Source organism: Struthio camelus, chromosome Z (assembly GCF_040807025.1).
Source record: "Struthio camelus isolate bStrCam1 chromosome Z, bStrCam1.hap1, whole genome shotgun sequence".
Taxonomy (NCBI): domain Eukaryota; kingdom Metazoa; phylum Chordata; class Aves; order Struthioniformes; family Struthionidae; genus Struthio; species Struthio camelus.
In genome coordinates, this window is record NC_090982.1 from 63,780,994 (window position 1) to 63,807,106 (window position 26,113).

A 26,113-nucleotide genomic window follows, 5' to 3' on the forward strand; every position below is an offset into this window, starting at 1 on the left:
GAGGAGGTACTGAGGCTAATTTCTCTAGGCTTCCTCTGTGAAGCGGCCTTCGGAGAGTAGTGTAGAAGCTAAGTCATAGTCATTTGAAATAAAATGAAAGCTTTCCCCAAAAACCTGAGAGAGGTCTAGAAGGGATAATTTTTTATCATCGAGGTATTATCTAGAGCCATAAGCTTTCTAAGCTGATGTTTTTATTTATTCAGAAGTTTGAATGACCTTGTTTATATGTGGTTTTTACTGGACTTGCCATTTTTTTAGCCTTCTGGTTTGTGTAAGTTTGTCTAGTTTGTATGCATAGAGGCAGAAATGGGAGGAGTGATGTTAGTTTGTATGAAAAGAGAGAATTTTAGTAAGAGCAGCTCATTTCACCTGACAAAGTACAGAAACCTCCATATGCTGGTACCAGCGTCACCATAAAGTGTTTCCTGTCCCAGTTACTTGGAGATGTTAGAGTATTTACAGTTTACACAGTTCTGTTATAACTCTGTCCTCATTTTCCGTTCAGTTCATGTTCAGCTTCCCCTGATAGCGTTTTAGGTGTAGTGTGGGTAAGAGCAATCCTACTTCTTCCCGCTCTTTCTAAACTGTACCGTTCTAAAAGAGAGATATAAATGCCATCCACTTCAGCGGAGCATGTCTTCAGTAGCAATACTGGTGAAAATGCTTTCATTTCTGTAGAAGTTCATTCTTCATTAAATTGCTGTTCTGCCTGTAAAAATGGCGTGTTTGTGACGTCTCACTTTTGCCGCATCAGATTTGTTCATGTCCAAGAACAGATGTTCCTTCCTTGATTATCAGCTATTTAATCTCACCCCAGTGTCTGAAAGGTGAGCTCTTTTCTGGCACATGCACAATTACCAATAATGGAGATCTTATAATTTCATTAAAATTCTAGAAGGGCTTATGTCACTGATTTTCCAGTTATTTTTATGTTAACTCATAGGTAAGAAACAAACATTGCAATTAGGAAAGGTTAATGTACCAGTTTCAAATATCAGTACTAACAAAATATCTCCATGGTGTGCAGAGGTATGACAATGTTATCACGTTTTGTATATGGCCATTCATGTTTCACTCAGAAGTGATAATTAGCCAACAGTAAATGAGTAATAAAGTCACAGCCCCCAGCCATCCCTCAAATGTAACCGCATTGCAGCGAGCTGAGTTAAACGACAAATAAACGTCCTGTGATATCATTCCCTGGCTGTGGAACTTGGACATGAAGCCAGTAATGAAATCTGGTCACAACACAGGCTTGGCTTCACATGATTTCTAGCACTCAAGGCTCCTGTTACTCTCAGATGGCATTTGTATGTTTCTTGTTACCTTTTCTGAGAAATTTCTGAGAAAACTCTAAGGTAGCAAAATGCTTGTCACCTGATTTTTAACTGTAGGAGCATAGCTTCGCCATAAGAGAAATGAGCTATGGATGGCATCTGTCAGATTATGTAGGTGATCTTGACAAACAGAAGTTCGCCTCTGAATCTCAGCGCTAAATATTTATAAACGCAGCCTTCAATTTTACAGTCCAATATGACATTTATAATTAATGGAAACTTGTATGGTAGTTTCCAACCAGATCTAGCTGTAGAAGTTTGCCATGATAGGAAGGTGTTACCAAAGCAAGTTAACGTTCCTTTTATATTTATGCCAGCTAATTAAAACTAAGTATTCTTATAAATTATAAATGGCCTCTGAGCAGATGGCCAGCTTGCTTTCATGAAAGGTCAAGAAGGACTACTGCCTAAGAAAGATTTCTGTGTTATCTCTGGCGCCCGTTGTTCCTAGGACTTCTTTTGTTTGCACTTCTAATTCAACCAGTGATTTTGATGGGAGATTTGGCCTGTCAGCATTGCCAGTTCAGGATTCTGTAAAAAAAAAATCATGACTTATGTTCAGTTTGCTGCAGGGGATTTTACTGCACAAGCTATTAACCTGAGAATTACCTGCATTTTCTTCCTTTTTATGGGCCTGTTTCTACAATCTCTTGAGGACCCTCATGAGGCTCTGAGTACCCTCAACTTCCAGCAAAGCTATTTTGAAATTCGTAATGTTCAACAACTTGTATAAGCACGTAGCACATTGTTAAACTGAGGGTTTTTTTTTTTTTGAAACAATTTTGTGACTGTTCCTGTTGCTATTTCTGTGCTTGTCTTTGTAGCCAGGGAGACGCTTCAACTTAATTTAGCAATTATTCCAATGGCAGCTCATGGCAAAACAAAAGTATTCATGTAAAATATGTTTTGTACAAAAATTTTATAAAATAACATACTCAGTTACTGAAACTTCTAAAATTTCAGGATCAATTAGGTGAATTGCTACTAGCATTGGAAGAAAAGTCAATGAAGATTGAAGGGTTTGTGAGTGAAATTGAATCCCTATTTAACTCTGTTGAGGTAAGTTCAGTGTTTTATCACACTAGTTTTCTTTCCCTTCACACAATTGCTTCTAAGATATGTTTGCCTTGTTTTGCAGCGTCATTGTTTCCACTAAAATAGGCTTTTTCTCCAGTCCTCAAACTGACTTCTCCTGCCTCAAGTAGTTAACTCAAGGGGAAAAAAAGATGCAAAAGTTTGCTTTTTTGTACATTATTGCAATGTGGAATATGTCACTGGAGGAAAAAGTTCCCTTAATTTTGTTCGCATTTATAAAAAGCTCATACTGTTTGTGTCTATATTTAGAGTCCTGTGTTAAACCTAACACGTTATCCAATGTCCCGAAGGTCTTAAGCCTTGAGGGCTGTATTAACTTCAGTTTAAAGTATGGATTTTTAGCTATTTTGTAATCAGACTTCCTGTCTCTATGCTTAGCTATAGAAGTTTGCCATTGTTTTTAATGTATTTCTCTAGCATTATTTCTCCTAGGTGAGCTTGCTTCCAGAAATAAAGTTCTCTTATTGTCAGGATGCCAGCAGGAGTCTGGTGTATGGCTCATGTATGGGTAGTTGAGATCTTCTGTGTATTCATCAACTGCTGTAATTTTATTCTGCAGATCAGTTTAAATTTGTTTTTATTTTCCAGGAAAACTGCAAGAAAAATGCAGAGTTACTGGAAAAGCAGAACGAAGAGATGATTAAGAAAGTGGTAGCACAATATGATGAGAAATCAGAGAACTTTGAGGAAGTGAAGAAGATGAAAATAGAATACCTGTATGAGCAGATGGTTAACTTTCAACAAACTGTTGATTCAGCAAAGGAAACCTTGGAGACAACGGTAAAGGAAATGGAAGAACTTGATGGATTTGTTTTCCTAAATGTAAGTATAGGTGACCATAGCACTGCAGCTTTTTTAATACTAGTTAGGAAAGCATTTATACATTATCTAGGCTGGGAACAAGTTACTTATCTTTGGGTGTTTTTTAAGACAGCTAAATCCTGCAAGCTCAGCTATTCCACTCTGAAACTGCTATGTTGTTTGCTTTTGTCATGTGAATGCTCGGAGAACTGCAAAGGTGATGCATAGGATGAAAACGTGCCTTATGCCTTCAACAGAGTTCTGTTTTGCTTTGTGAAGAGAAGGCTAAGAGACAGCTTGATAATTTATCTAGAATTAGCCATTCAGGAATAAGAAACGTCATAGTAGAAGGTACTTTATTGTAAGAAAGAAAGGTGAAACTGGAAAGTGTAATTGAAAATTATCCACATTGGAAGATGAGTTTTTGTGGGTGTTTTTGTTTTTTTGTTTTAAATGAGCATTCACGAAGTGTAATTAGGCAGTCGAGTTGCTGAGACTAAACTAAAAGTTTACTACTGAAAAATTTCTAAACGGGTTAGGTTTAGGAATGTGCCTGTAGCATGCACGTCTGTAATGGTCTTTTCTGGATTTAGAAAATGTCCCTTGTGAATCCGCATGACTCGAGTTACCTGGCTGATACAGTCATCAGTCAATGTTATCCTAAGCTTGGTTTCACAGTCTTGTAGGTTAACCATTAATGGCCTGGGGCCTCCAAGATTATTCTTGCGCTGCAAGAATTGTCTATAATTCAGCTGTGGCACTTCCTTCTCCATAGAAGTGTATCAGCAGTTTTGAAGGGGATGGGATTTCTGGGACAACAGTCTTTCTCCCGTTATGGAATTAGCCAGTAGTTTGGAAGCTGCAGAAATTCCCCTGGGATGTAAGAAACAAAAAGTTCAAGTTACTGTTTAAAGACTTAATCATTCATAGAAAATAGAGCAGTTCCCCAAACAGAAGTTCCCAGCTCATATACCAGCAGTTATAGAAGTCGTGAGCAATCTTTGGCATTCCCCACTCCTACGAGTTACCCGAGGACTTAGTGTCCTGTAACCAAGTGAATGCCTTGGCAGATGGGCTATTTTGGGCCGGGTGAAAAATATATCTTATTTTCCTGAACTTCATTAGGTACTGGAGCAGTCCTTTGGCAAAAAGACATCTTTGTCATCTGTAATTATTTCAGGGGCGGGAGGGAAGGGGTGTGAATTGTATCCCACAACCCTCAAGGCTTTCTGTTAGTGAGGACAGGAGCCTTTCTTTCTATGAGCCAGCAAATGTTAGCTGAAGATTCACAGAGAATGGGAGAAGCTTTGACTCCATGGGTACAAATATCACCTAGCATCTGGAAATCAAAAGTTGCAAAGGAGATTTCAGATAGAATTTGGATTTAAAAATGTTCTTAATGCATAAGTGATTTCCTTCTGTAGAAGCTTGATTTAGAAAAGGTGTGCACCAGTCTTTATACCTAGATATTGAATATTGACCCCTCAGGAGTTTAAAGTCAAATATAGACTTTAATAGCCTGCTGAGTCAGAGCTTTGAAGTGCAATATTCTTAAGGAACCAAATTCTCTGCTGGTGTGAATGAGCAGAATCCCAGCCAACGTTAAGTCAATAAAGCTGTGTGTATTTTATGTCTGTGGAGAATTGTTAGATGAGTGGCTCTTCAATATTTTCAGGCTTTTAAAAACTGTTAATACATTTCTTTTTTTCCTTCCTTAGTCATCTAAAGAATTGAATAAAAGGTATATGAAATATTCATTAAGTGCCCTGTAGTGAGTATAGGCCTAGCATGCTGGATGCTTTGTTTACTGTTTTCAAGCTTTGAAACACACTGCTAGTATTGGTAGCTACTTTTATAAACCTTGCAAATAATAAAATTAAGGGAAGAAGTTTTGTACTTTTTACTGTAACTGACTGGTTTGAAGTGTTTTGCATGTGTTTGGTAATGCATCAATTAAATAGCATTTTAAAATATCAGCTTAACTTTAAACCAGACATTCTTAAACAGGTATGCTTTGTAGTTAATATACAAACATATATTGTAGAACATTTTGATCATGCTTATATCTCTTAGACATCACTGTTACTTTCTTTTTTCACCAGCCTGATTCTGTATTATGTGGTTTCCATAAAAGATTATCATGCAAATTATTACTCACACGGTTGGACTAGGTTGCCAGACTATATTCTGTACGCAGCTCCAGGAAAATTTGAAATTAAATGTCTATTTTACCCACTATTTTCATCATTGCTCTCTTCAAGAGCTTACCAGGAGACTTAAGGGTCAGGATCTCCCCTCATTCCCCTCCCATCAGCACCACCTGATTCAGGATGAGTCAGAGGGCTTGTGCCTCACTGCAGCTGCATCCTGCACCACCTGCACTGACCAGCACAGAGATGCACTTGCACGCAGCTCTCTGCCATGCGCAGCTGGCCTCAAAAGAGTCTTTTTGGTGAGATCCAACCTTTAGGAGAGAAGTGTTCAATTACAAGCTCATTTTTCCCCAGTAAATTTTCTGGGGTGGCTTATGAACTCAAACCGGCTGGCTCTAGACTCCTCCTGTGCAAGTACCCATGCTGCAGGAAGTTCTGCCCAGTCCCCTCTGCTTGCCAAAGCCACCGCTGATCTTGCCGACAGGGCCCGAGTGTTGCGTGGTGCACGACAAACTTACCCCTGCCAGCGCTGACTCCGTCGTCACAGCACACTCGTGCTTCCATTCAATGATGGATGAGGGTATAAAAATGACAGCAGGGTTCCAGTCTGTAGTCAAATTACAACTCCAGGAGAGTGAGCTGAAGAGGCTGTGCCAAACACCCTTTCATGGTTCCCATTAATTTGCAGAATTAGGACTATAAAGTTGGACTTCCCTGTTGTATGCCAGGATGTGACAGTCTGGCCATGTACCTGTATGTAGTTTACTGCATAATAACAAGGTAGAACAGGTTTAATATGACAAAACAGTTTTCCAGGGCTTTCTGTATACTTGGTCTTTATTTATTAACTTACACACTAAACTTAAGAGTTAATTCTTTCTTGCACATTTTCTAAAAAAGGTTAAGAACAAGATCTATATAACAATGCATGTTTTTCTAAAGAAAATGTATTCTGTATCTGTGTGTTAAGATTGTACACAATTAACTACTTGAGTGATTGAAAAAAGGCGGGGAGTGAAATTAAGTTGCTTTGAAAAAATAATCTTTCATTTCCTTGAAGCTGCTTCTGCCTCCAAGTTAAAAATATGTTGGCTTTTTCCTATAATGAACTCAGAAAATATGGGCTAATGAGGTGGAATCCATTTTCCTTCTTGGTTTTTTGCTTGTCAGAAGCAGCTGCTTTACATTATGTCTCTGGAGTCAGCTGCCTTAGTTTAGCTCTAGTGTTTGTAACCTTTACAGGCACTGTGCTAGTAAGTCCAAACCACTGTATTGTTAGGAGTCCTGCTATAAACTTCAAATCCGCATGCTCTCATGGGTCAAGCATATGCAGATTGTGTTGTCACAGTCCTCTTATGTAAAATCATAATATGTGCTAAATACTCAAAATTAGGAAAACGGCTTGCCCTTGCATGTTGTCCTCAAGTTCATGGGAAATTGTATGTCACATGTTTTTTGCTTCTGGCCTTTGGAAACTATGCAACACCACAGGGGATTTATATGGCTATGTGTTTTTTTCCAAATAGATTACTTTCCGCAATGAATACTACTCTCTCTTTAGAAAAAGTGCCCAGTGCATTTTCACTTTTTGAACACTATGCAGACAGTCCAGGAAAAAGCAACCAGCACTCCTTAAAACACGCGGCCGGTAAGAATCTCTGAATATCTTCTCTGTAAAAGCTAACGTTTTGGCAATGCTTTGGAAATTTTAGAACGCTAAAAACAGAATATATTTGAGAAGTATGAATTTGCAAACCATATAATTAGCAATCAGAGTTGAATGTAAAATGAAGTCTAATTGTGCACAAGTGGCTTATAGTAGGACGTTAAGATGAGTAGCAGAGGAAAATGCTAAAATATGGGATTCTTGCATCATTGGAAATATCTGTAGCTCAGACTAACAGCAGGTCTCTAGGTGTAAACCTCTGGAGGCTGAAGAAGTTGCTGTTCGCTTGTGGGCAGGGACAGATGAGGCAACGAAGGGGTCTGCTGAGCGGCTTGCTCAAGGGAGGCAGCCCCACGGAGCTGGCGTGGGCAGCAGATCTGGGGCTGGCTGGCAGCGGGGGTCATGGCATTTCTGCCGGATGGGTGCGGGCACCCTCAAACTGCTCTGCACAGGGACAGGAGGGGCAAGCGGTTACTGTAGCTAGAAACAGTCTCTACTCCAGAGGACAGTGAAAAAATTACCACTAAAGGGCCTTGTTCATCTCTTTATCTCGTGTTTCATTTCCTGTAAAAAGCCTATGTGCGTGGGCTTTGTTATGTCCGTGCATATACCTTTAGAAGTCATCTGGACAGCTGTCAACGAAGAGTTTGTAAACGCTAAGCTGTGGATCATTTTTCCTCATGTCAAGGTCTCACTCCAGCGTTTCTGTCTCAAGAGACTTGCACCACACTGCCATGCTCGTGTCCTCCCATTCACCCTCACGCCCTGCCATGCTCATTCTTCTCTGCGCTTTGCAGAGACAGCCTCTGACAAGTTAGGTGCATGAGCAGAGGACCTGCAGTATCTGTTTCCCTACAGGCTTTTGCTTCTTGTTTGGATTACCTAGTGCCTCCCGGGACGCTAGGGATAGCGCCACCCCGTGCAGATTCCCTGGAGTCTAATATGACCTGGAGGCAAGCAGCAGTCTCTCCATCAGGAGAGTCTCTCTCCTCTGCACAGTCATTCACTTTTATTAGATTTATGGAAACTGAATATGTCTCAGACCTTTACTTCCCTGTCAAATTTGTTTGAATTTCTGTGAGGGCTTCTGAACTTAGCAGCTGAGGTTGGATAGGTGCTCATGCATACAGTGTTATCTCAGCCTCATTTCTTTAGGAAAACAGACTAAGAGATCTTTTTGCTCTCAGCCACTGTTCACAGAGCGGTGCAAATATGCTAAGCATCATGGTTTGATTCCCTCTTGCAGTCTCATGGGTCCCGCGAGTCCCAGTCTTTCCTTCTGGGCTGTTACCTGCTGGCAAGGTCGTAGCTGAGAACAGACTCGTTTTATCATTCTGTATTTTCTTTTCCCATGGGTCAGTTCAAGATATTTTTCTCCAACTGCTGAGATCTGCTTTTCAGTTTGATTTGCATTAGCTACGGTGTTTGCTGAACACCAAATGGCTCCAGACTACGTTTGCTTTGACAAACTGGAGATGAATGAGTTTGTCCACAAGCAACTGACCTTCAAAGCTCCTCATCCTTTATACATTCTTCTCTTTTCTTTCTAAAATACCTGATCGTCCTTCATTTCCACTACTAAGTACTTTAATTGCTATTGTCATTTTGATTTTTACTTTGGTGAGCAGTAAACCAAAAATATATACTTTTTCAAGCCTCTGCCCTTTTCCTGTCTATTTTCTTGAGGGAAAATAGAGGTAAATGCATACACACAGCTTTATTTGGAAAACCTTGAGTTCATCATTTGGAGGCAAATGTCAAGCTTTCTCAGAATTTGTTTTGACTGAAACCATTTGATGGAATAGATGTGGATTTGCCATGCTTCTACAAGCCACATATTTTTCCTTCAGAAGGAACAGTCTTTGAACAATTTCATAGAACTGTATTTTTATCACTTCAGAAACATCTTTCTTCAAAATACCTTCCATTTCCAAGTGTTCCATACCCACAAAAAAGTCCTTTTCCTTCAAATCCTTCCTCTTTTCACATATAAGCAACCCTGTTAACATTCAGAGGCGTAAAAAACCCTTGCATCACGCCCTTGAACATAATAGAACTTAGGCTCTATCCGATGGAGGGTGGGAATAATTTCAAAATCAGAACATTATTTTTTCCAAATAACAAGAATGAATCCTGTCCATTTATACTAGAAGATGAGGACTTTTGCTGATGGCAACAATCTTCCATCTCAAAGTCATAGAGGAATGTAGCTGCTCTCCTTCAAGTCCACAAAGCCAAGGAAATGTTATTTCTCATTACACTGGCAAGGTGTAAAAATCTTTATAAAACATTTGGGATTATTATTTTGTTCTCTTGGGGGCTGTGGAGATCAGGTACAACAAGGGAAGAGCTTCCTTAGACCACAGCACTTCAGTGAAAACTGAAGCTGATCAAAATACGTCCCGCTTTTCTTTTGGAAAATGTCATTTAGTTGAACAAAGTTGAGGTGCAAATATTTTCATTCTTTGACTAAATTTCATTAAAAAGGAGGACCAGCCTGTTGTTAACAGAGAAATAGTCTGTTTCTGAAGAGAATAGTTGAACTTCTTGCTATAAATTACTTCCTTTCAAAAGTTTATTTTGTATTATGCAAAAGAAAATTAGAAATCAAATGTTTTTCAGTGTTTCCAAACTGAATTTTGATGTATAACTTTTTTTCAGAAGTTTCATTCATTAAGAAATCTTCTGTTCAGTTTTGTAATAATAAATTTTGCAGTTGTGGGATTTCTGTAATCATAAATAACAGCTGCTAGGCAACTTCAGAGAAAAAAACTGGTTTACCCACTGGGTCCATTGAAAGGAAGTCCTTTCCTAAAGATGATCAATTTTTAAATTGGTCAAATCTAGATGCAGTAAAGAGACAAAATGTAGATTGTTTTTAGCAATGAAAAGGAAGACTTTTTTCAATGGGAAGCAGATGTAATCCTACTGTACTTGAAGCTCTCTGTATAAATCATAAGGAAACAGCCAGCATCTGCATTTGCCTTGTTCATGCCACAGGGGATCATCATCATTACTGTGAAGATAACTGAAAAAAGCAAAAGCTTTCTGCTCAGATCCTACCATGTCTGCAATATGGAAATTTACCGGGCAACAAGAGAGAACCATATTTTTGCTTCCTGCAATCACTTTAACGATGAACATTTGAGCAGGGGGGATTGCTTCTTTCCTTCCCCTCCCTCTCTGTTAAGCCATGACCTTAGTAGGGGATAACATCTTTTCAGGGATGGATCTGTCCAGATCAGCAGGGGCTGGGGTGTTTATGAGACATTTAGGGGGGGTCTTGGAGGCCTTTGAATCACTTTAGTGAGGGATTCACATGGGGGGTCTGATGAGGTTAGGGCTCTTCGGCTAAAACAGAGCTCAGGCTCACCTGTCCACAGAGGATCCTCTCTCCTCTGGGTCCCTCGGGAACATGGCCGTGCTGGCAGAAGCCCCGTTTCTGTACCTGTAGGGCGAGCCTGCCTCTCTGCAGGTAGTGGACCTGGTCCCCAGGAGCCCCTGCCCCAGCTGTGAGAGTCTGCGTGTGGGAAGTCTGCACCTTCCTTTTCCTGCTATTTTCAATGTTTTTGTGGATCTTGACAAACCATCCCCCCCACAGTGAGGTGGGTCCTTTCCCCCAGCCACCTCTCCAGGGATTGTTTACATCCACATCTGGAGGAGACTCCGTTCTTCTGCAAGCTTCCCTTCCCATCAGTGAGCAATCTTGTGCTATTTGCTATGAGCAAGCATTTCGCTCTCTTCTTTCACGGGCAGCCTTTCCAGAGGGTGGTCTCTCACTCTAATGCCTGTGCTGCAAGGTACGATTAAATAATGGAGAAGACAGTCTCCCAAAGCAGCCTGCACTATGCTCCAGGAGATGGTCTCTCTGAGGACATGGCCTGAAATTGCGAGGAGTCTCCTGAGGTTTCATCAGGACACGTACCTCTGAGTGGAGCACCGCGTTGGAAAGTTCTGACTGTGACTGAAAGGAGCAGGTCTCCCATCCGCCACTGGAGAGCCCTGGTCGCTGCTGGGGTGGCACTGCCCTGTGGGGGAGGATTTGGACAGGCCAAGAGGGCCAGGGCTGCCCTGCCCCCCTAGAGCATGGGCATTTTCACTGCCGTCCTCCCGCAGGAGCAAGCTTCTTTCCCCTCAGATCGCCCCTGGGCCCCACCTTTGTCTTCATCTACCTTTGCTCCGGAGCATCCGGCCTGGGTGCTTGGCTCAGTATTGTGGTTCAGGATTATTTTATTAGGTGATCTCAGTACTGGATCTTATTTTGCTTGGGATGTGAGGGAAATGGGTGATCAGAATTCCAGGCTGAGCAATTAAGTTTTTTCTTCCCTATTTTAGTTGAACATATTGCTCTAAAACTGCACCAAATGTTATCCCTATTCCAAATGTTTGCCATATTTGTTCACTTAAATTGTTTGTCATCTCAAATATTGGTAGTTGAGTGAAAATAAGGGATCTGGTTTCCTCACAATTAACATGTAGTTATTTTGACTCAAAATATTGGATTGTGAATAACAGCTAGAGACTTTTTCTTTCAGTTCCACAGACACCAACTCTGATAGCTCAGGAACCAAACTCAGCTACAAGTACTTCCATCGCAGTCTACTGGACCGTGAACGAAGGGGATGCCATTGACTGCTTCCAGGTCTATTGTATGGAGGAACCTCAAGCTAACAAAGACCAAAGTGGTGTGTAATGACCTGCCTCTTGCCTTTGTGATTGCAGCAGCCCTCACTGCAGTGGTCTCAGTTCAGAGGGGAGGCCCAGGTACAGGGGAGGTGCACACAGCTCGGTAATAGGAGGGGCTGTGAAGAAATCCTGCATAGGACTAAGGACAGGTAACTGAGGAGAGCGCAAGCTGGATGCCATTTCTTCTCCTCTCCTTCTTCCCCAAAATATAAGGTGAATATTTCAGTCCACAAAGTGCAGGGCAGTTGCTTGCAGAGAAGCAGCAACATCCTTGTTTCGGCACTTTTATGGAAGCGGCCCAGCTGTCAGAGTGGATGTGTACCTACCGCGCCGTTGGTACCAACAGGAACCAGAGAAAGAGCTCCCAAAAGGCAGGTCCTGATTAGGAATTTAGGGCCCTGCATGTACTTTGGAAATGTGTCCTAATGAACTAGAACAGGAAAGGATAATCAGAAATGCAGTATTTCCACATGTGGGCACAGCTTTTTTCAAAAAGGCATTAAGATATTTTAATTCTTAAGTATGGAAATTGAGAAAAGAGTATTGAAATGTTTGTTCATTTGAGAGTTCAGGCTAATCATAGAATCACTTAAAAGCACCTGGGTTCTGCTTAAATCTGTGTGTGTGCACACACACGGACATGTGTGTGTCCGTGCACTGAAGGAGACTTTGGACAAAAAATTCCATCATGAGAAGTTATGTTCTAGAGAGGTGAAAACAAGGTTGACAAATCTTGATTGTATGTCCCAAGTTTGCAGCCTATAATATTGAATGCTACAGTATTCCCTTGCCTGCAATGGGATTTGAGGGCACTGAACTCAAAGGCAGGTCAAAAACTTTCTGTCCAAACCCATTTTGAGTAAAACATTGAGATCTTGGCTAGTAATGCCTTCTGTTTTTTTTTTTTAGCTGACTCTTTTTTAATGTATTAGTCAACAGGAGAAATCAGAGGCCCTGCAAATGAAGTGCATGAGTATCATGGCCTGTGTGTGTGTGTTTCTCCTAGCTTTGGTGGAAGAATACAGAGTGACGGTGAAGGAGAGCCACTGCATTTTGGAGGACCTGGAGCCAGATCACTGTTACAGTGTGTGGGTAATGGCTGTGAATTGCACAGGATGTAGCTTACCCAGTGAAAAAGCCATTTTTAAAACAGGTATGCATAACTTCTGGTATTTGATTACTACAGGTTTGGGGTTCTTAAACAAATTCTAGGTCATCCTGTTACTGAAATAGAAAAAACTCTTTAATTTAGTCCATCCGGCAGATCATAGGTAACTCATAATAACGTTTGCCTTTTTGCGAAAAGATAGCAGCATAATTATTCCTGGGAGGAAAGTTGAAAGTATTCAGATATGAAGATGTTTTAAATCTCGGGCCTCATGCTGGGGACATTGGAAGGGCACATTATAAATTTCCCTTGTGTGCCACAGTGCTGCGGGGCAGCTCTAGGAAAGCCACCTGACTGCTCCGTGCTGCTGCTTCACCTGTGGAAAATGCGGATTACTGCATTTTTTGCCTCTCTGCCATCCTTCCAAATACATCTGTGTTGCATTGATTTAAATGATGAACTTTTCAGGGGAAGGCGCGCTTTATAGTGGTTACATGCAGCGTCTAGCTCACCAGGGCACAAATCTCAGGTGTGGCTGAGAGGCTCTGCTGCTGTTTAAGTGGTATAAATTATGATGAGTATTTAGACAAGTATTGCTTATGAGCTTCACTTGACTGATTAAATTTTCTGAGACCCAATTTCTTAAATAATTTGTGTTGACAAAACTGTTGCTTCTTGAATTATGAGTAGGGTGAAGCGTCCTGTGTTCTAGACATTGACTGAGGCCTCTTGCCAGATGATTTTTTTACTGTTGCAGGGTAAAAATGATCACTAGGCTCATGCATTTACAAAACATGGACAAGGATATTTAACAATTCAATATTGAAGTAACTCTGTACAACCCCAAGTGTACTATTGAAATCACTGGGCAGCAACAATAGCTTCAAGTGTTTTGCTTAATCCATTGGATATCAGATATTTGGATAATGCTCCTTGCTATTCAATTTGTAGTTCATATTTTTAGCAAGGTGACTTTCCAAATAATTCAAAGCAGAAATCCAAACTTTACTGTACATCAACACTGTAGAGCATGGTGGAGAAATCCTCTGGTCAAATAATTAATGAGTTATTTGTAACAAATAAATAATAGTTTAAACAGGGTTCTGGCCTCTTTCTTTAGGAAAATAAACAAGCTAGCGCAAAATAAACGCATTAAACACCTTCTCTCAAGCTGCCAGGTAGATTTGTGGGAACACTGCTGAAGCACTGACAAAACTGTTACGTCCCCTTAACGCCAAAAGTGGAAAGATGAGTAGCAGCGACCGAAACCAGTCCTTCAGTATGTTGCTGTAGAGCCCCAGGTACTTTGATATTAAGCTAGAATTCTCTGATTCTTCAAGTAACCAAATTAGCAATATTTAAGAACTCAGAAGAAAGAATTTAGAGTTTGTTTTCAGTAATTCACTGAAAAGGTAGCACATACAAGAGAATAATTTGCTGATATATGCAGTTATGGGCATATATACATTATTATTGCATTGAAGCTGGGTCTTCTCCTGGCGTTGGAAAAGGAACACCATAGGAATCCCCATAGGGATGCCCATAGGAATGCCATTGAGTGGACGTGTTGCTCCCGCAACACCGACGGCACTAGAGGGCCGTGTCAGCCGCCCCTCCAAATTCAGCGTGGGCACTCTAGTCCCCTGGGGAACATGCTATTTCTAGAGACCTTTTCCACGAGGCTGAAGACAGCAAGTATCTCTGTCTGCCTCCGCTATGTCCATCTCTAACTGCAAAACGGAGGCTTTTTGCAATCTTAAGAGTAGAGGATTGAATGCACCTTCCTCTGTTGTTCACAATCTATTTGATTCCAATCCTGTATCCAAGGGGCAGGAAAGAACTTATTATTTGCCTCTTTCAAGGTGAGTTATATTGAGTGTTGGACTATTACCAGGAAATCAGCTATATATTCTAATTAGTACAGGTTGACTAGCTGCAGTTTATTTGTTAAAAGTCTCAGAAACAATAACAATTTTTTTCTGATACTCTGACTTCACCTACTCATTAGACAGATCATTTCAAATAAATAAAATACTTAATGACTTGTACTCTAGCTGGAATATCCAAATGTGATGTTTGTACACACATAATGACCTATATGCCTGTCAGTTTCTGAGTGCAGGTGTTAGTGGATTTAGGTACTAATTGTTCATTCTCTAGAAACAGATACATTTAAAAACAGACAATAATCAAATATGTCAAAAGAGTGTTAAAGGATTATTGCCAAGGCAACTACGCAGGTTTTTTACCAGATGAAAATCTGTCCCATGGGTTCTTTGTTCTGGTGAACGTCTAGAGTGGCTGTTCCTGTCGTAAAACATCAAGTACAGTTTAACCTGAACTGCTGACCTCTTGATTTTCACTAAACCAGGAAATCATATGAGCTTGTGGGTATTTTCTTTTCTAACAATAACAAATTATTTGTGCTACAAAACAGAACGTAACTTGAAGGTCGGTTGCAGCTCTGTAAGATTATCTAGTCTAATTTATATTTTTTTGTTTTAGATATCCTATTTGAAACCTGATTTCTTTAAAAAGAAAATAACTTCCTATGACATTTTCTTTTAATTCATCACATTTATTTAAGGATTGATATTAAGGCTGTCTGTATGAGTGTCAACAACAGATTATAACAGGTTCATGTACGTTGCTATTCCCTGGAAAGAGATGGAGCAAGTGAATATAACGAATCCATTTTCGGGCTACACTGTCTGATGTACTATTTCACACAATAGCTTTTGATTACTTTCATTCAGTGTGCTGTTTTGCATTCATTTTCTATCTTTGCAGTTGGGCCTGTAGTTCTTAAACTGAGGCTTTAAAAAGGAGAAATTATAGGCCCAAATTTTAGCATTCGCTTTGCAAAAATACGCAGGAGATAATTAAGCAGACAAGTCATCATTTCAGCCTCAGTTCTGCAGCATGAGGTTTGCTTCTGCTGCAGTTCACGCAAGGACTGCCGAGGACAGGAGGGAGGTAATCTGGGGAGAGCTTCCCCAGTCCTGCTGCTGTGCTCTGTTCCTTAAAGCATGGCAGAAATGGGCAAAATGTGCTTGAGGAGAAGCAGAAAAATGTGCAAGGACATTCTAAGTATGGGCAGAATTGCACAAACACACACAGTGTGTTTTTTCTTCCCTAACGTCACCCTCTGGCATTGAACCACAGAGGAAAATAATATTCAACCACAAATAAGCAACAGACTATTGTTGGACAGGCAAAAATAACTACCCCGAGCTATGAGCCAGCTCCGTCTATGGTTTTTGTGGGAGTGACTGTTTTTGTTGTGAGCATCCCCGGCCAGCTGCCGGCACGCTCCTTGCAGTGCCGCTAACATGTCCTTGTGTCCACAGCGCCCGCGGCCCCTGCGATAAGGGCAGAGGACTGCACCGTGTGCTGGGACACGGCCACCATCCGCTGGCGTGCCGGCTCGCAGGCGCCGGAGTCCTTCACTCTGGAGTACTGCCGACAGTATTCGCCCGAAGGAGAGGGCCTCAGGTCAGTGCCGAGTGTGGCCCGTGGCCCAGAGCCTGTGGCCTGGGGAGATTAGACAGACATTAAGGAGCACTCTCCTGATTGCGGGTTGTTATGTAAGAGATTACTCTGTCTTGAACCAGGCAAAGAAGAAATCAGCTTCTCTGTGCTGACGACTTTAGAGGCCAGATACTAATCTATGAGATTAGGCCAAGACATAAAAATACTTTATTTCTATTCTGCATAACTGAACAGTGCCTTGCATTTGAGGCCAAAGCCCTGAAGACTTTGCACAGTCTGTGATCAACCGAAAGTTGCAGAGCTGTGCTCCCCTTCTCTGGGGCCGCCACAGCCCCCAGCAGGGCAGGGAGCAGCTGAGCTTTGCAGCAAGTAGTGGGGCGGGACAGGACGGAGGAGCCTGCACCCTGCTTGCTCTTTGCTTTCTGGGGAGCAAGACAGGAGCAGGCTTGGGATGTAATGTGAACAACAGTGGAGACTCGCCTGCCATATCCCTGGGCATAGCCCATCACAGGCACAGCTGAGCCTTGGAAGCAGAAAAAAAAGACCAATAAACCTCCAACGGTTGTCCACCACGGGCAGAGCTGAAGAGGTCTGAGAAGCTCAGGGAACGGAGGCATCTTGGCGTACGAGCCCTGATAGGAGCGTCAACCTGGCTGACTTCTGCCTCTCCTTCCTGCCCCGTGGGCACAAAAGGGGGTCTTCTTCCACCAGCTCATATGAACTTCACAGAAACACGATAGATAGGGTAGAGCTCTACCCCTTGCAGTCAAAATTAGTTAAGATGGACTGAGGAGCTCACAAACTTCTAGTAGATATCTGTGACAGTGCAATCGTGTCCTTACAAAAGTAAGAAATTGAAATAAAACACTTCAGCAGAATTTTTTCACTCAGCACCAGTGTGCTGTGATAATGCAAACAAGGGGGGGGGAGGGTCTTGCACAGCTCTCCTGCTCTCTGAGGGCAGCCATGATCTGCTCCATTTCATGCATATTTTATGAGGCTATCAGGTCCCTGTCAAGCTGCCAAAGTTGCTGTCAATCAGGGATAATGTAGCTGCTCCCAAACCCTGTACTGTGTGTTTGCACTTAAGTTTATTTGCTGTTAACTGGAATTGCTTTTTCTTCTCAAATCTGAAACAGAAAATGTGCTGCTTTCTGTAATCTGTGAGCGAGGTGGCATTAACACCAGGCAGTTTGCTTGTGTGGGGATAACTGTGGCAACAAGCTGTCGGACCTGACCCACTCTCTTTTCCAAGGGACCTTGTGCAAAATCAAAAATGTTTTTAACTATACTGAGACACATTTGACTTCTCTGGCCTTTCTATGGGCAGAAGCTGGCCTTTTACTGTGACAAGTGTGAAAAACTCAGGACAATCCTAACTATGAATTCTCTCAGAGTTGCTTCAGTTGAAATTTCGGTATTTGTAGAAGGGCTCTCACCTCTTTTCTCAGTGTCAAAGACTACCCTTTACCACTGATTTTCCCTCAAAACAATGCTTCTCTTTCCTTGTCCTGTTGCTCAAAAGCAACCCACCTAAGATTAACCTTTAATATATTCTATAATAGCACAGGATGAGAGGAGGGAGTTTTTTTTAAGATTTGTATTTAATTTTTTGCACAAAGCCAAGGAAAAAAAAGACCATTGGTAGATGGTGCATAATGCCCATATTGCCCCCATCTAAGGCCCCTGAAGGGCAAGTTAGAACTAGAAATCAATTCCTTATGTAGCTGATAAAGTGAGACACACAACTCCAGATGGTGGGTGAGATCTTAGATGGGCTGTGTTGCTTTCTGGAACTGCCTGAATGTCTTTTTTGATATAGAAAGAGCCTAGAGTTGCTATGCTGAGTACCTATATTAGGTAGAGTAAAACTGTGTCTTTATGCCCACCTAGGAGCACTTAGGCCTGGAAACACTATAGTTTCTTCCAGCCTGGAATCTGTCCTCCCAGAAGAAACTGGGAGCAGATTTCCTGAGCTGGTCTTGGGGACCAGGCAAACATGGAGCCCGCAGTGGAAAGCAGAGATGGGGGAAGGAGATCAAGGGAAGTAATGGCAGAGACAATCAGTCACCTCATGAAATTCGCCTGGAGAAAGCAATGCCATCCCAAACTGCACAGCTTCTTTCACACATATCTTGCTGAGAGCCCACCAAGAGCAAGGGGACAGTGCCAAGGGACCAGGAACAGAGAAGTGTCCCCCCAGGGAACAGGTGGGACCGTGTGAGGAGCCCCTGGTGTGGGTTAGGCGCCTCTACCCTTTTGCATATGCTGGAGCAGTCCCAGTTCCCTAGGGGGAGAATTTGAGGAATCTCTAGAAATCAATCTTAATGAAGATTTGCGTTCCAGATACCATCTAAAAATCTATAAAAAGCCTTTCTAGATTCTAGATTTTCTATATTTCCTTCTGGATTTTCTTCCTCTTTCAGCCTGCCCCCTGAGGGACATGGTTTGTCATAAGATCATTTTAGATCTTCTGCAACAACAAATCCTTTGCCTACTGCTGTGATTTTAAAGCTCCTTCACGGGCTGATTTTTTTTCCAGATTAGGAGGCTTTGAAATGTTTCTTTCAGTTTCCAGAGCTCTGCTGTGTGCTTGCTGTTCAGCCTCTTTGTGTTGAGAAGTCAATGGAGCTGTGGGTGGAAGATGGAAACTGAGAGAAATGTAGTCCAGGGATTAGCTGTGTGGGCTGCTCAGATGGAAACCATGTATCACATCATGAGAAATCTGTAAGACTCAGGGAGGTAGAAATTAGTACAGTATGTGGTGAATTCATAAAAGTAGAAGTGTGGGTTCTTCCGACTGAGTGTCATCCTCCCCACTGAGGTGAGATTGACACTGCTAGAGACTGAAATTTTCCATCTACCCATGGAACAGGTCCAACTCTTGAAACAGGAGAGCAAACCTCCCTCCCATTGCTTTACTCATATGACTGTCCTTCCAGGTCAGGAAGCAATGTGAGGAAAATAGTGGCACCTCATCCTCTCTTTTCTGCTGAGTTTGCCATCTAAGATAGCAATGAGGAGCACTGCAGATGGTGCTTTGGTGCTCTAAGCCCCTAGCAGCCGGAATTATGTGACTGGGACAGACAAGAGGAAAGGAAGGATGTGGCACAGCTGGAAAGGAACTTGGAGCAGCTTGTTCCTTATTTTTAGTTTCAAGAGCTTTTTCCTGCCCGTCTCTGTGCTTCTACACATATCTTGAAAAGCCTGCCTGCTTTCAGTTCTCGACATCAGTAGTATCAGCGTAGGTATAGAGGTGCGGTTTCGGTGGGATGCTGGAGAGAGGAAATAACAATTACAATGTGGGGGGAGGGGGGGGGGCGCCTTCTGAAACACTATGACACGTATCATTTGCTGGGTTCATGCCATATTAAAAAATATCCTCTAAATGTTGTGTTCTTGAAATTAGATGAGAACGCTGATGATAGAAATGTACTTCAAAACACAGCATCAGATTTCCCTAAAACCAGCTAAATCACAAGTCTTACAGACAATTGCTGATATAATATTGCTTGACAATCTAAAGGTGAAGAAACAGGCAACTTCTTCCTGCTCTGGTTTAAACAGCAAGTACCTGAACTTTGGAGACTGGATTTTGAGACTTACAGATTCCTCTATGAATTCTCCTCCATAAAGTGAGGGATTAAGAGGAAATACATAAAACAGTCAACTTCAAATGTTTCTTGAATCTTTATGCTCTGAACTTTGTGTAATGATACCAAGATGTTATGGGGACAGTGTGAAAATACTAACATTCTGGCTAAGGGCCAGGATGCACTCTGCTTTGACAGTAGCATTATTGCATTTCCAATCATCTATAAAGTAGGCAGGTGTATTTTAAGTAGAAAATTGATTTAAAAAAAAAAAAAATTGCAGTTGGATTTCTCTTCCTTCCGTGATGAAAATGGCATGGTTCACTACTTTAGGTAGTGAACTCGAGGAAGATCTAGATGCAATGCTTGTTACAAGAACTTGGACATGAACAGGCTTTCCCTGAACACAGTGAGGAATTTATAAATGCATCTTCCCTTCCCTTTCCCTATGCTTGTCCTGTATTGCTTTAAGTAATCCATAAGGCTCTATTCATGCTTTCTCTTCGTCCTTAAATTTTTATTACTGATTGCAGCAGTAACCTGAAGCATGACCAACTACAGTGATTGCTGAGAGCCTGGGGAGCCCTCAGTATTCACTTTTCCCCCTCAGCGTATCCTCTAGACAGAAGGAGAGGCAATAGCAAAACCTATTTCTTCTTTGCACTTAGCCTCTTGTGAGCTTGGAGCTGGCTCAGAGTAACCAAGTGTTGCAAATGAAATTCCTTCTTGTTAGCATATTGTTTCATTAGTTGGCAGCTGCAGAACTGTTGTTTAAGCTTTAATCGTAGCTAAAAACTGATGGGCTCTTATACTTAGGAAGCTTAAAGCTGGCTAAAATAGATCATCAAGCAGAGAACGTTTCTGGAAAATCTGATCACTGTTTTACTGACCAGATCTGCTTAAAGTCTAGACTTTTCTGTGTTGCTATGAAAGCTGAGAAGAGGTATGCTGTTGCTCTCACATTTAAATGGGCAACCAAATTCTGATTTGAAGAATTTCAGATTTGGAAGAGACCTAAGTCTGAATTTTGGCTGATCCTATTCTGCAACTGGCTGAACCCAAAATCTTTTCTGAATGCCTAGGCTCTGGGATCCAGACTCCAGGATATGACTACGCCAGGTCTACTCAGACACCAGCATTTACCTGTCTACTTAGGTTTAGAGGCAATTTTGTATTTTATTTAATAGTTATCAGTTAATAGTGAAAGAGGAAAAAAAGATCTAAGTTCTCTGAAAGGACACTGACTTGTGTGGCGTTTTCCAGAAGACACAGAAGAGGATTCTATGTAGGGAACATTACTGTGCTTAAGATATATTAATCTACCTGTTGACACAAGTAGTTTTGCATGAATGGATTAGTTTATCTTCATTTTATCTCACTTGTAACTGTTTGCTCAAAACTTCTTTCCAGTGTTCTCTGCTTCACATTTACCCCAAAGATGGCCGGGTGGTGCTATTAAACAACAGAGCGGGCCAGACTTATCTAGGAAGTATGGCCAACTTTCTTCAAAGCTTGGGTGCCCTTCTTTTCCCATGTCTCTGCTTCCATCCCCATTTTCCTTTCTCTTACTTTTTCTTTATATTTGCCTCCTTGCTCAGTTCCCCAGTGCTTTGCTTAAGTGCTTCTTGGTCAGGGCTTTTGTTATTTACAGGAGAGAGAGAAACAGTGTAATCGATAGCAAGTTTGGACAACCCCTCTTCTCTTATTTACTGCACCGATTCTAGCACTAGTGTAACACATTCTTTAAGGTGGCAAGGCCCCGGTGCTGATCAAGGCAGAACCCCAAACACTATGAAATTCTTTCAAATTGAAGAGAGCACAGAAGCACCTAGCACTTTTTTTCAATGTTTTCAATTACCTTTAATGACAGCTGTCAGTACAGAATGCCTGTCACAAGCTAATGAGAAAGATGGAGCACCTGGCCTTCTCCGAGAATGACGTCCTCCTAAACATGGCGCTCTCCGTGGAGTTAACAGGAATCTGGAATATGTAAGGCTGTGGGATTTTGTCTTTATCTGCTAGCAGAGGCAGGCATGTGAAAAATCCTAATGGATGAGCACTGATTATTCTTCAGTTTGTACTGCTCTCTGGTGGGACCGCTGGGGAAAAACAGTCACTATAAATGAGTATCAGTGATCTTATCTGACAGCTGACTTGCCTGCCTCACCTCCTGCGGGGTTACAGTAATTAGTGGTGGAAAAGGTGATTTGCTGAATCTAGCTCCCCACAGAGGCATTATCTGTGGGAGGGAGAGCCTCCTGGGCTCCATTTCCAACCTCCTGTGGAAGAAGAAGCGCCTTTTTCATTCTCTAAAGACAAGACCCTCATCCGTTCAACATCCAGGCTTCAGGGCTGGGCACTGCTGAGGGTGCCCTGCCTCAGGAGTCTTCATCTGCCTGCTGCAGGAAACCTGCAAAACAAGAAGGTATTTCTGTGACCTGCCTGCCTGCTCACAGGGTACCATGCCACAGAGAGAGGCTGTGCTGTGCCTGAGCCCTAGGTCTTGATCAGTGTTTGAATAAATACAGCTGTATCTACATATCTGCCTTTTGTGAATTTGCTGGAGAGCAGAGCAAGACTCCTGCGTTCGGCTTGTCTCAGTACCACTGAGGTTATCTTCTTTGAACCTGACAGGGGGTTATCTCAAAAGACCTGCATTACACTCGAGAATTAAATACTTGCCCTGAAGATTCCTATGAGCATATTTGTGGGGAGATTGTCTGGACTGTACAGATAAACAGTGTTTACCTACTCATACACAGTGCAATGGGTATATGCTCTTTAACTTAGCCATTATAATATGAGGCAAAAAGAAGGACAATCAGGATCACATGTATGAGAATTTGTTAAGCCAGTCTCTCATATTCGCAACAGTCTATAAAATAAAGTCAGCATCTTTCTAGCCATCCAGAGTACCTTCACTGGCACTTCAAAGTGCCTGTGAAGCAGATTGAGTGGGTGCTGACTCTCATTCTCCTGGAGTGTGTCAAGGCATCAGTGCTTGAGGATGTGACGGCCGGAGCTTTTGAGGCATCGCAAAGGATAGACTTAGTCAAAGCAGGGCACTGTGCAAAGGCAGTTCCCCTGTTGCTGCCTCTTGCAAAACCAGCCTGTCGGAGAGCTCGGCACAGTAAGGGAAACAAAGCCAAGACTGTGTTGCTGAACAATTTGTGAGCAAGGAGTTCACAGTAGGAAGTGCACAGCTTCTGTGCAGTCTCAGATAAAAGCATCCTTTTGCGTGGATTTGGAACGTGCACCAAGATAGTACAAGCACCGCAAGCAGGTTCACTCCCATGCGGCTGAATTAACTATGAGCACTTTTTCTTCATAAGCGTGCTCATTTTGAAATGGAGGCATTTTATAGGTGGAGGATGAGAATTTGATTCTGAGCTGCTTGCATTTTGTGCAATGACTTATGCTGCAAAATGAACATAAAGTGAGCATTGCACGAAATGACTGCACTGAGTGACAAGGCAGTGCAGGAACAAAGGCCTAAAAAATTATCAGACAAAGTAAGAAGGATGCTGCAGGTGAAATGGAAAAGCTCCTACATAACCTGGTCATCTGTGAAAACAAATTTGGAGTTTCCCTGTGGTACATGTTGTTTCAGTAGTCAACAATGTGCTTAGGTGGCTTAGCTGTTTGCATAAATTATTCTTTCCTGGTTTGGATTTCTGTTTTCATACGTGTAAGTGTCTTTTCCATTTGCAGATCTTTTGCTGGAATAAAGAGGCCTGAACTGAAAGTATCCCTGGAGCCTAACGTGAACTATTTCTTCTACTTGAGGGCTGTCAACGCATTTGGGGCAAGTGAACAGAGTGAAGCTGCTCTCATCTCAACTAAAGGTAGGTCACCATTTTCTGATAGCAAAACAATGGGATGGAGGGACAATGCAGTCAGAGATGGCCTTTTCCTCCAGAAATTATAAGTGACCTTTCAGATAGCGGAGTAACCAAGTTACTGAGAAAAAAAAGAACCAGATTTAATCTGCTTAAAGTTAGCACAATCTGGGATACTTCATTTGAAATCGGTAAATTCATGTCAACGTAAAACTGGTGTGAGCTCAGAAGCAAAGCTGTTGAATGTTGTCAGAGATACAAAATGGCTAAATATTCTTCAGGGATCTCAGTTTCTTTGAGTTTGACAGAGCATATTCTAAGAAAAGATTCCATGATCTTTAAAAAAAAAAAAAAAAAAAAACCACTTACAGACTTGGGGTTCAGGGATGAGGAACCAAGCAGAGTATGTTTTAAAATGTAATGACTGTTTTAAATGTTAAGGTTTCCAGATAGATAGTGTTAAATTATGTATGGTTCCAAATCAGCTTCAAAATTCAGCTTTGCTACTTTGAAAAAGCAATTGGTTTAAAATGATTCAGTCTTCTTTAATACCAAAGACTTCTTTATCACCTAATTAGTTTTCTGAATTATATAACCTGATACGATCCCTGGGCCTGGCTGCCAGAAGACTGCCATCTCAGATGGGCGCAACTTGAAACAGTCTTTGCACTTTCTGTCACTCTTGCCAGCAAATACAGCTCTGTCCCACTAAGATGGTAGTAATTGTTACTTAACGTTTTGTGATTCGTCTCAAGTTAATGTTGCCAGTGTTTCAGAACTGGTGTTTCTTTGTTGTGAATTGTACCAGGAACTAGATTTCATGTACTGAGTGACACAGCTCATCCCGCTTTGCAAATCTCCTCCGATGGCACCGTGATATGCCTTCCCGAGAAAGCTCGATTCACCGGGTGAGTAGCTGCATGCCAAGCACAGCTAAGCTGCCAGCTCGCTATGGATCCCTAACTTCTACCTTTGTCTGTGTGTAGCTTTCACCTGATGTTAACTAATTTTTAGGAAAAAAAGATTGTTTCAATCATGCAATCCCTGGACATTATGGGATAGACCCCCTCCTTCGACACCACACCCCCTCAATAATGCCAGCTGCAGCACTGATATAGGTGCCGGAAAGAGTTAGATGTTGCACTGAGGCACTTCCACAGAAAGTTAAAGGCAATAGTCAGAGGTACATACTGGGACAACTGGGTTTGCCTTAGCCTGTAGTCACTGTTTAATCCTTCAGAACACTTTAGTCTTGAGGCAACTTGTTGCTGCCCCAAGCGGGCCAGAACTGTGGATTTATTTTTGAATTGATTGTGACTAGAAGTAATCAGTGCTCTTACTTTGCTTTTCTGCTGAAGGCATTACTGGTAACGTTTTCAAAAGCATTTGTGGCTTCAGAGAATTCAGGAACTGCTGCCAGGGCATATTAGACTAATATCTACCAGGCTAGCTCCATCCATTGCAAACATGTGGGTTTTTTTGTTTTGCTTTTTTTTGCATACTATCAGTCTAACAGCGATCCATTTGTACATAATTGTATCATATTCATTATGGCTTCTTAAAATGAAATGGGGTATTACTGGTTTAAGCACCTTCTCATTGTTACAACTGAATCCACCTAGGACAATAGCCACTATGTCTACTTAAAACAGCCTTGCTTTCCAGCTTGAACAAGCCTGGTAAAACGTAATCTGTAGATCTTACTTGGCTCCAAAGTTACCCTTTCCACCTTTTGCCAGCTTCATATACTTTTGAGTAAAGTTTCATAGTTTCCAATCCTCAAGATAAGTCTATCTCAGTATGAAAATGACCTGACTTTCAGTGAGAACATTCACATCTTTGATAAAAATCTGCAATTAGAAGAACAGAGTTTAATTCATTAGTAATTTTTGATGCTGCTGCATGATGTGATTATAAGAAATATCACAATTTGGTTGGTCTACCACCAGACTCATGTTCCTGTCTACCTTTCCGTAAATAGATTTCCTTCAGTCCTGGGAGAACTGCTACCTGCTCGGGGCTGTCATTACTGGGAAACGGTTGTCTCTGCCTGCAGAAGCTACAGGATTGGAATTTGCTATGAGGCTACATCACAGAGCAATATCCTGGGGCTGAATGATACTTCTTGGTGCATGCGCTGCTGTCCTACACAAACTAGGTAAAGCTGAGTCAGTCTAATTGCTTGGGAAGTTACTTGTCCTTCATGTGGACGAACTGGCCACCTTCAAGAATCATGACAGCACAGAGGACTTGTCTGCTTCATTTTTGCAAATTTCAGCAGCAAGGAAAAAACAACTATAGAAGAGTTTTAGACACCCTGCTCTTATTTAATAAATGCACCTT

General features: G+C 41.8%; 1 protein-coding gene across 1 annotated transcript in view; it reads left to right on the forward strand.

Moving 5' to 3' along the window:
- The window catches only part of LOC104152960 (cardiomyopathy-associated protein 5), a 51,105-nt gene that overhangs the window by 20,853 nt on the left and 4,139 nt on the right, over nt 1–26,113 (forward strand). Inside the window, exons 3-12 of the mRNA XM_068928427.1 lie at nt 2,301–2,396; nt 3,021–3,254; nt 4,952–4,974; nt 6,913–7,034; nt 11,588–11,737; nt 12,745–12,891; nt 16,197–16,341; nt 23,643–23,776; nt 24,579–24,678; nt 25,752–25,928. Coding sequence (XP_068784528.1) covers nt 2,301–2,396; nt 3,021–3,254; nt 4,952–4,974; nt 6,913–7,034; nt 11,588–11,737; nt 12,745–12,891; nt 16,197–16,341; nt 23,643–23,776; nt 24,579–24,678; nt 25,752–25,928 — 1,328 coding nt within the window. The remainder of the gene's footprint in view (nt 1–2,300; nt 2,397–3,020; nt 3,255–4,951; nt 4,975–6,912; nt 7,035–11,587; nt 11,738–12,744; nt 12,892–16,196; nt 16,342–23,642; nt 23,777–24,578; nt 24,679–25,751; nt 25,929–26,113) is intronic.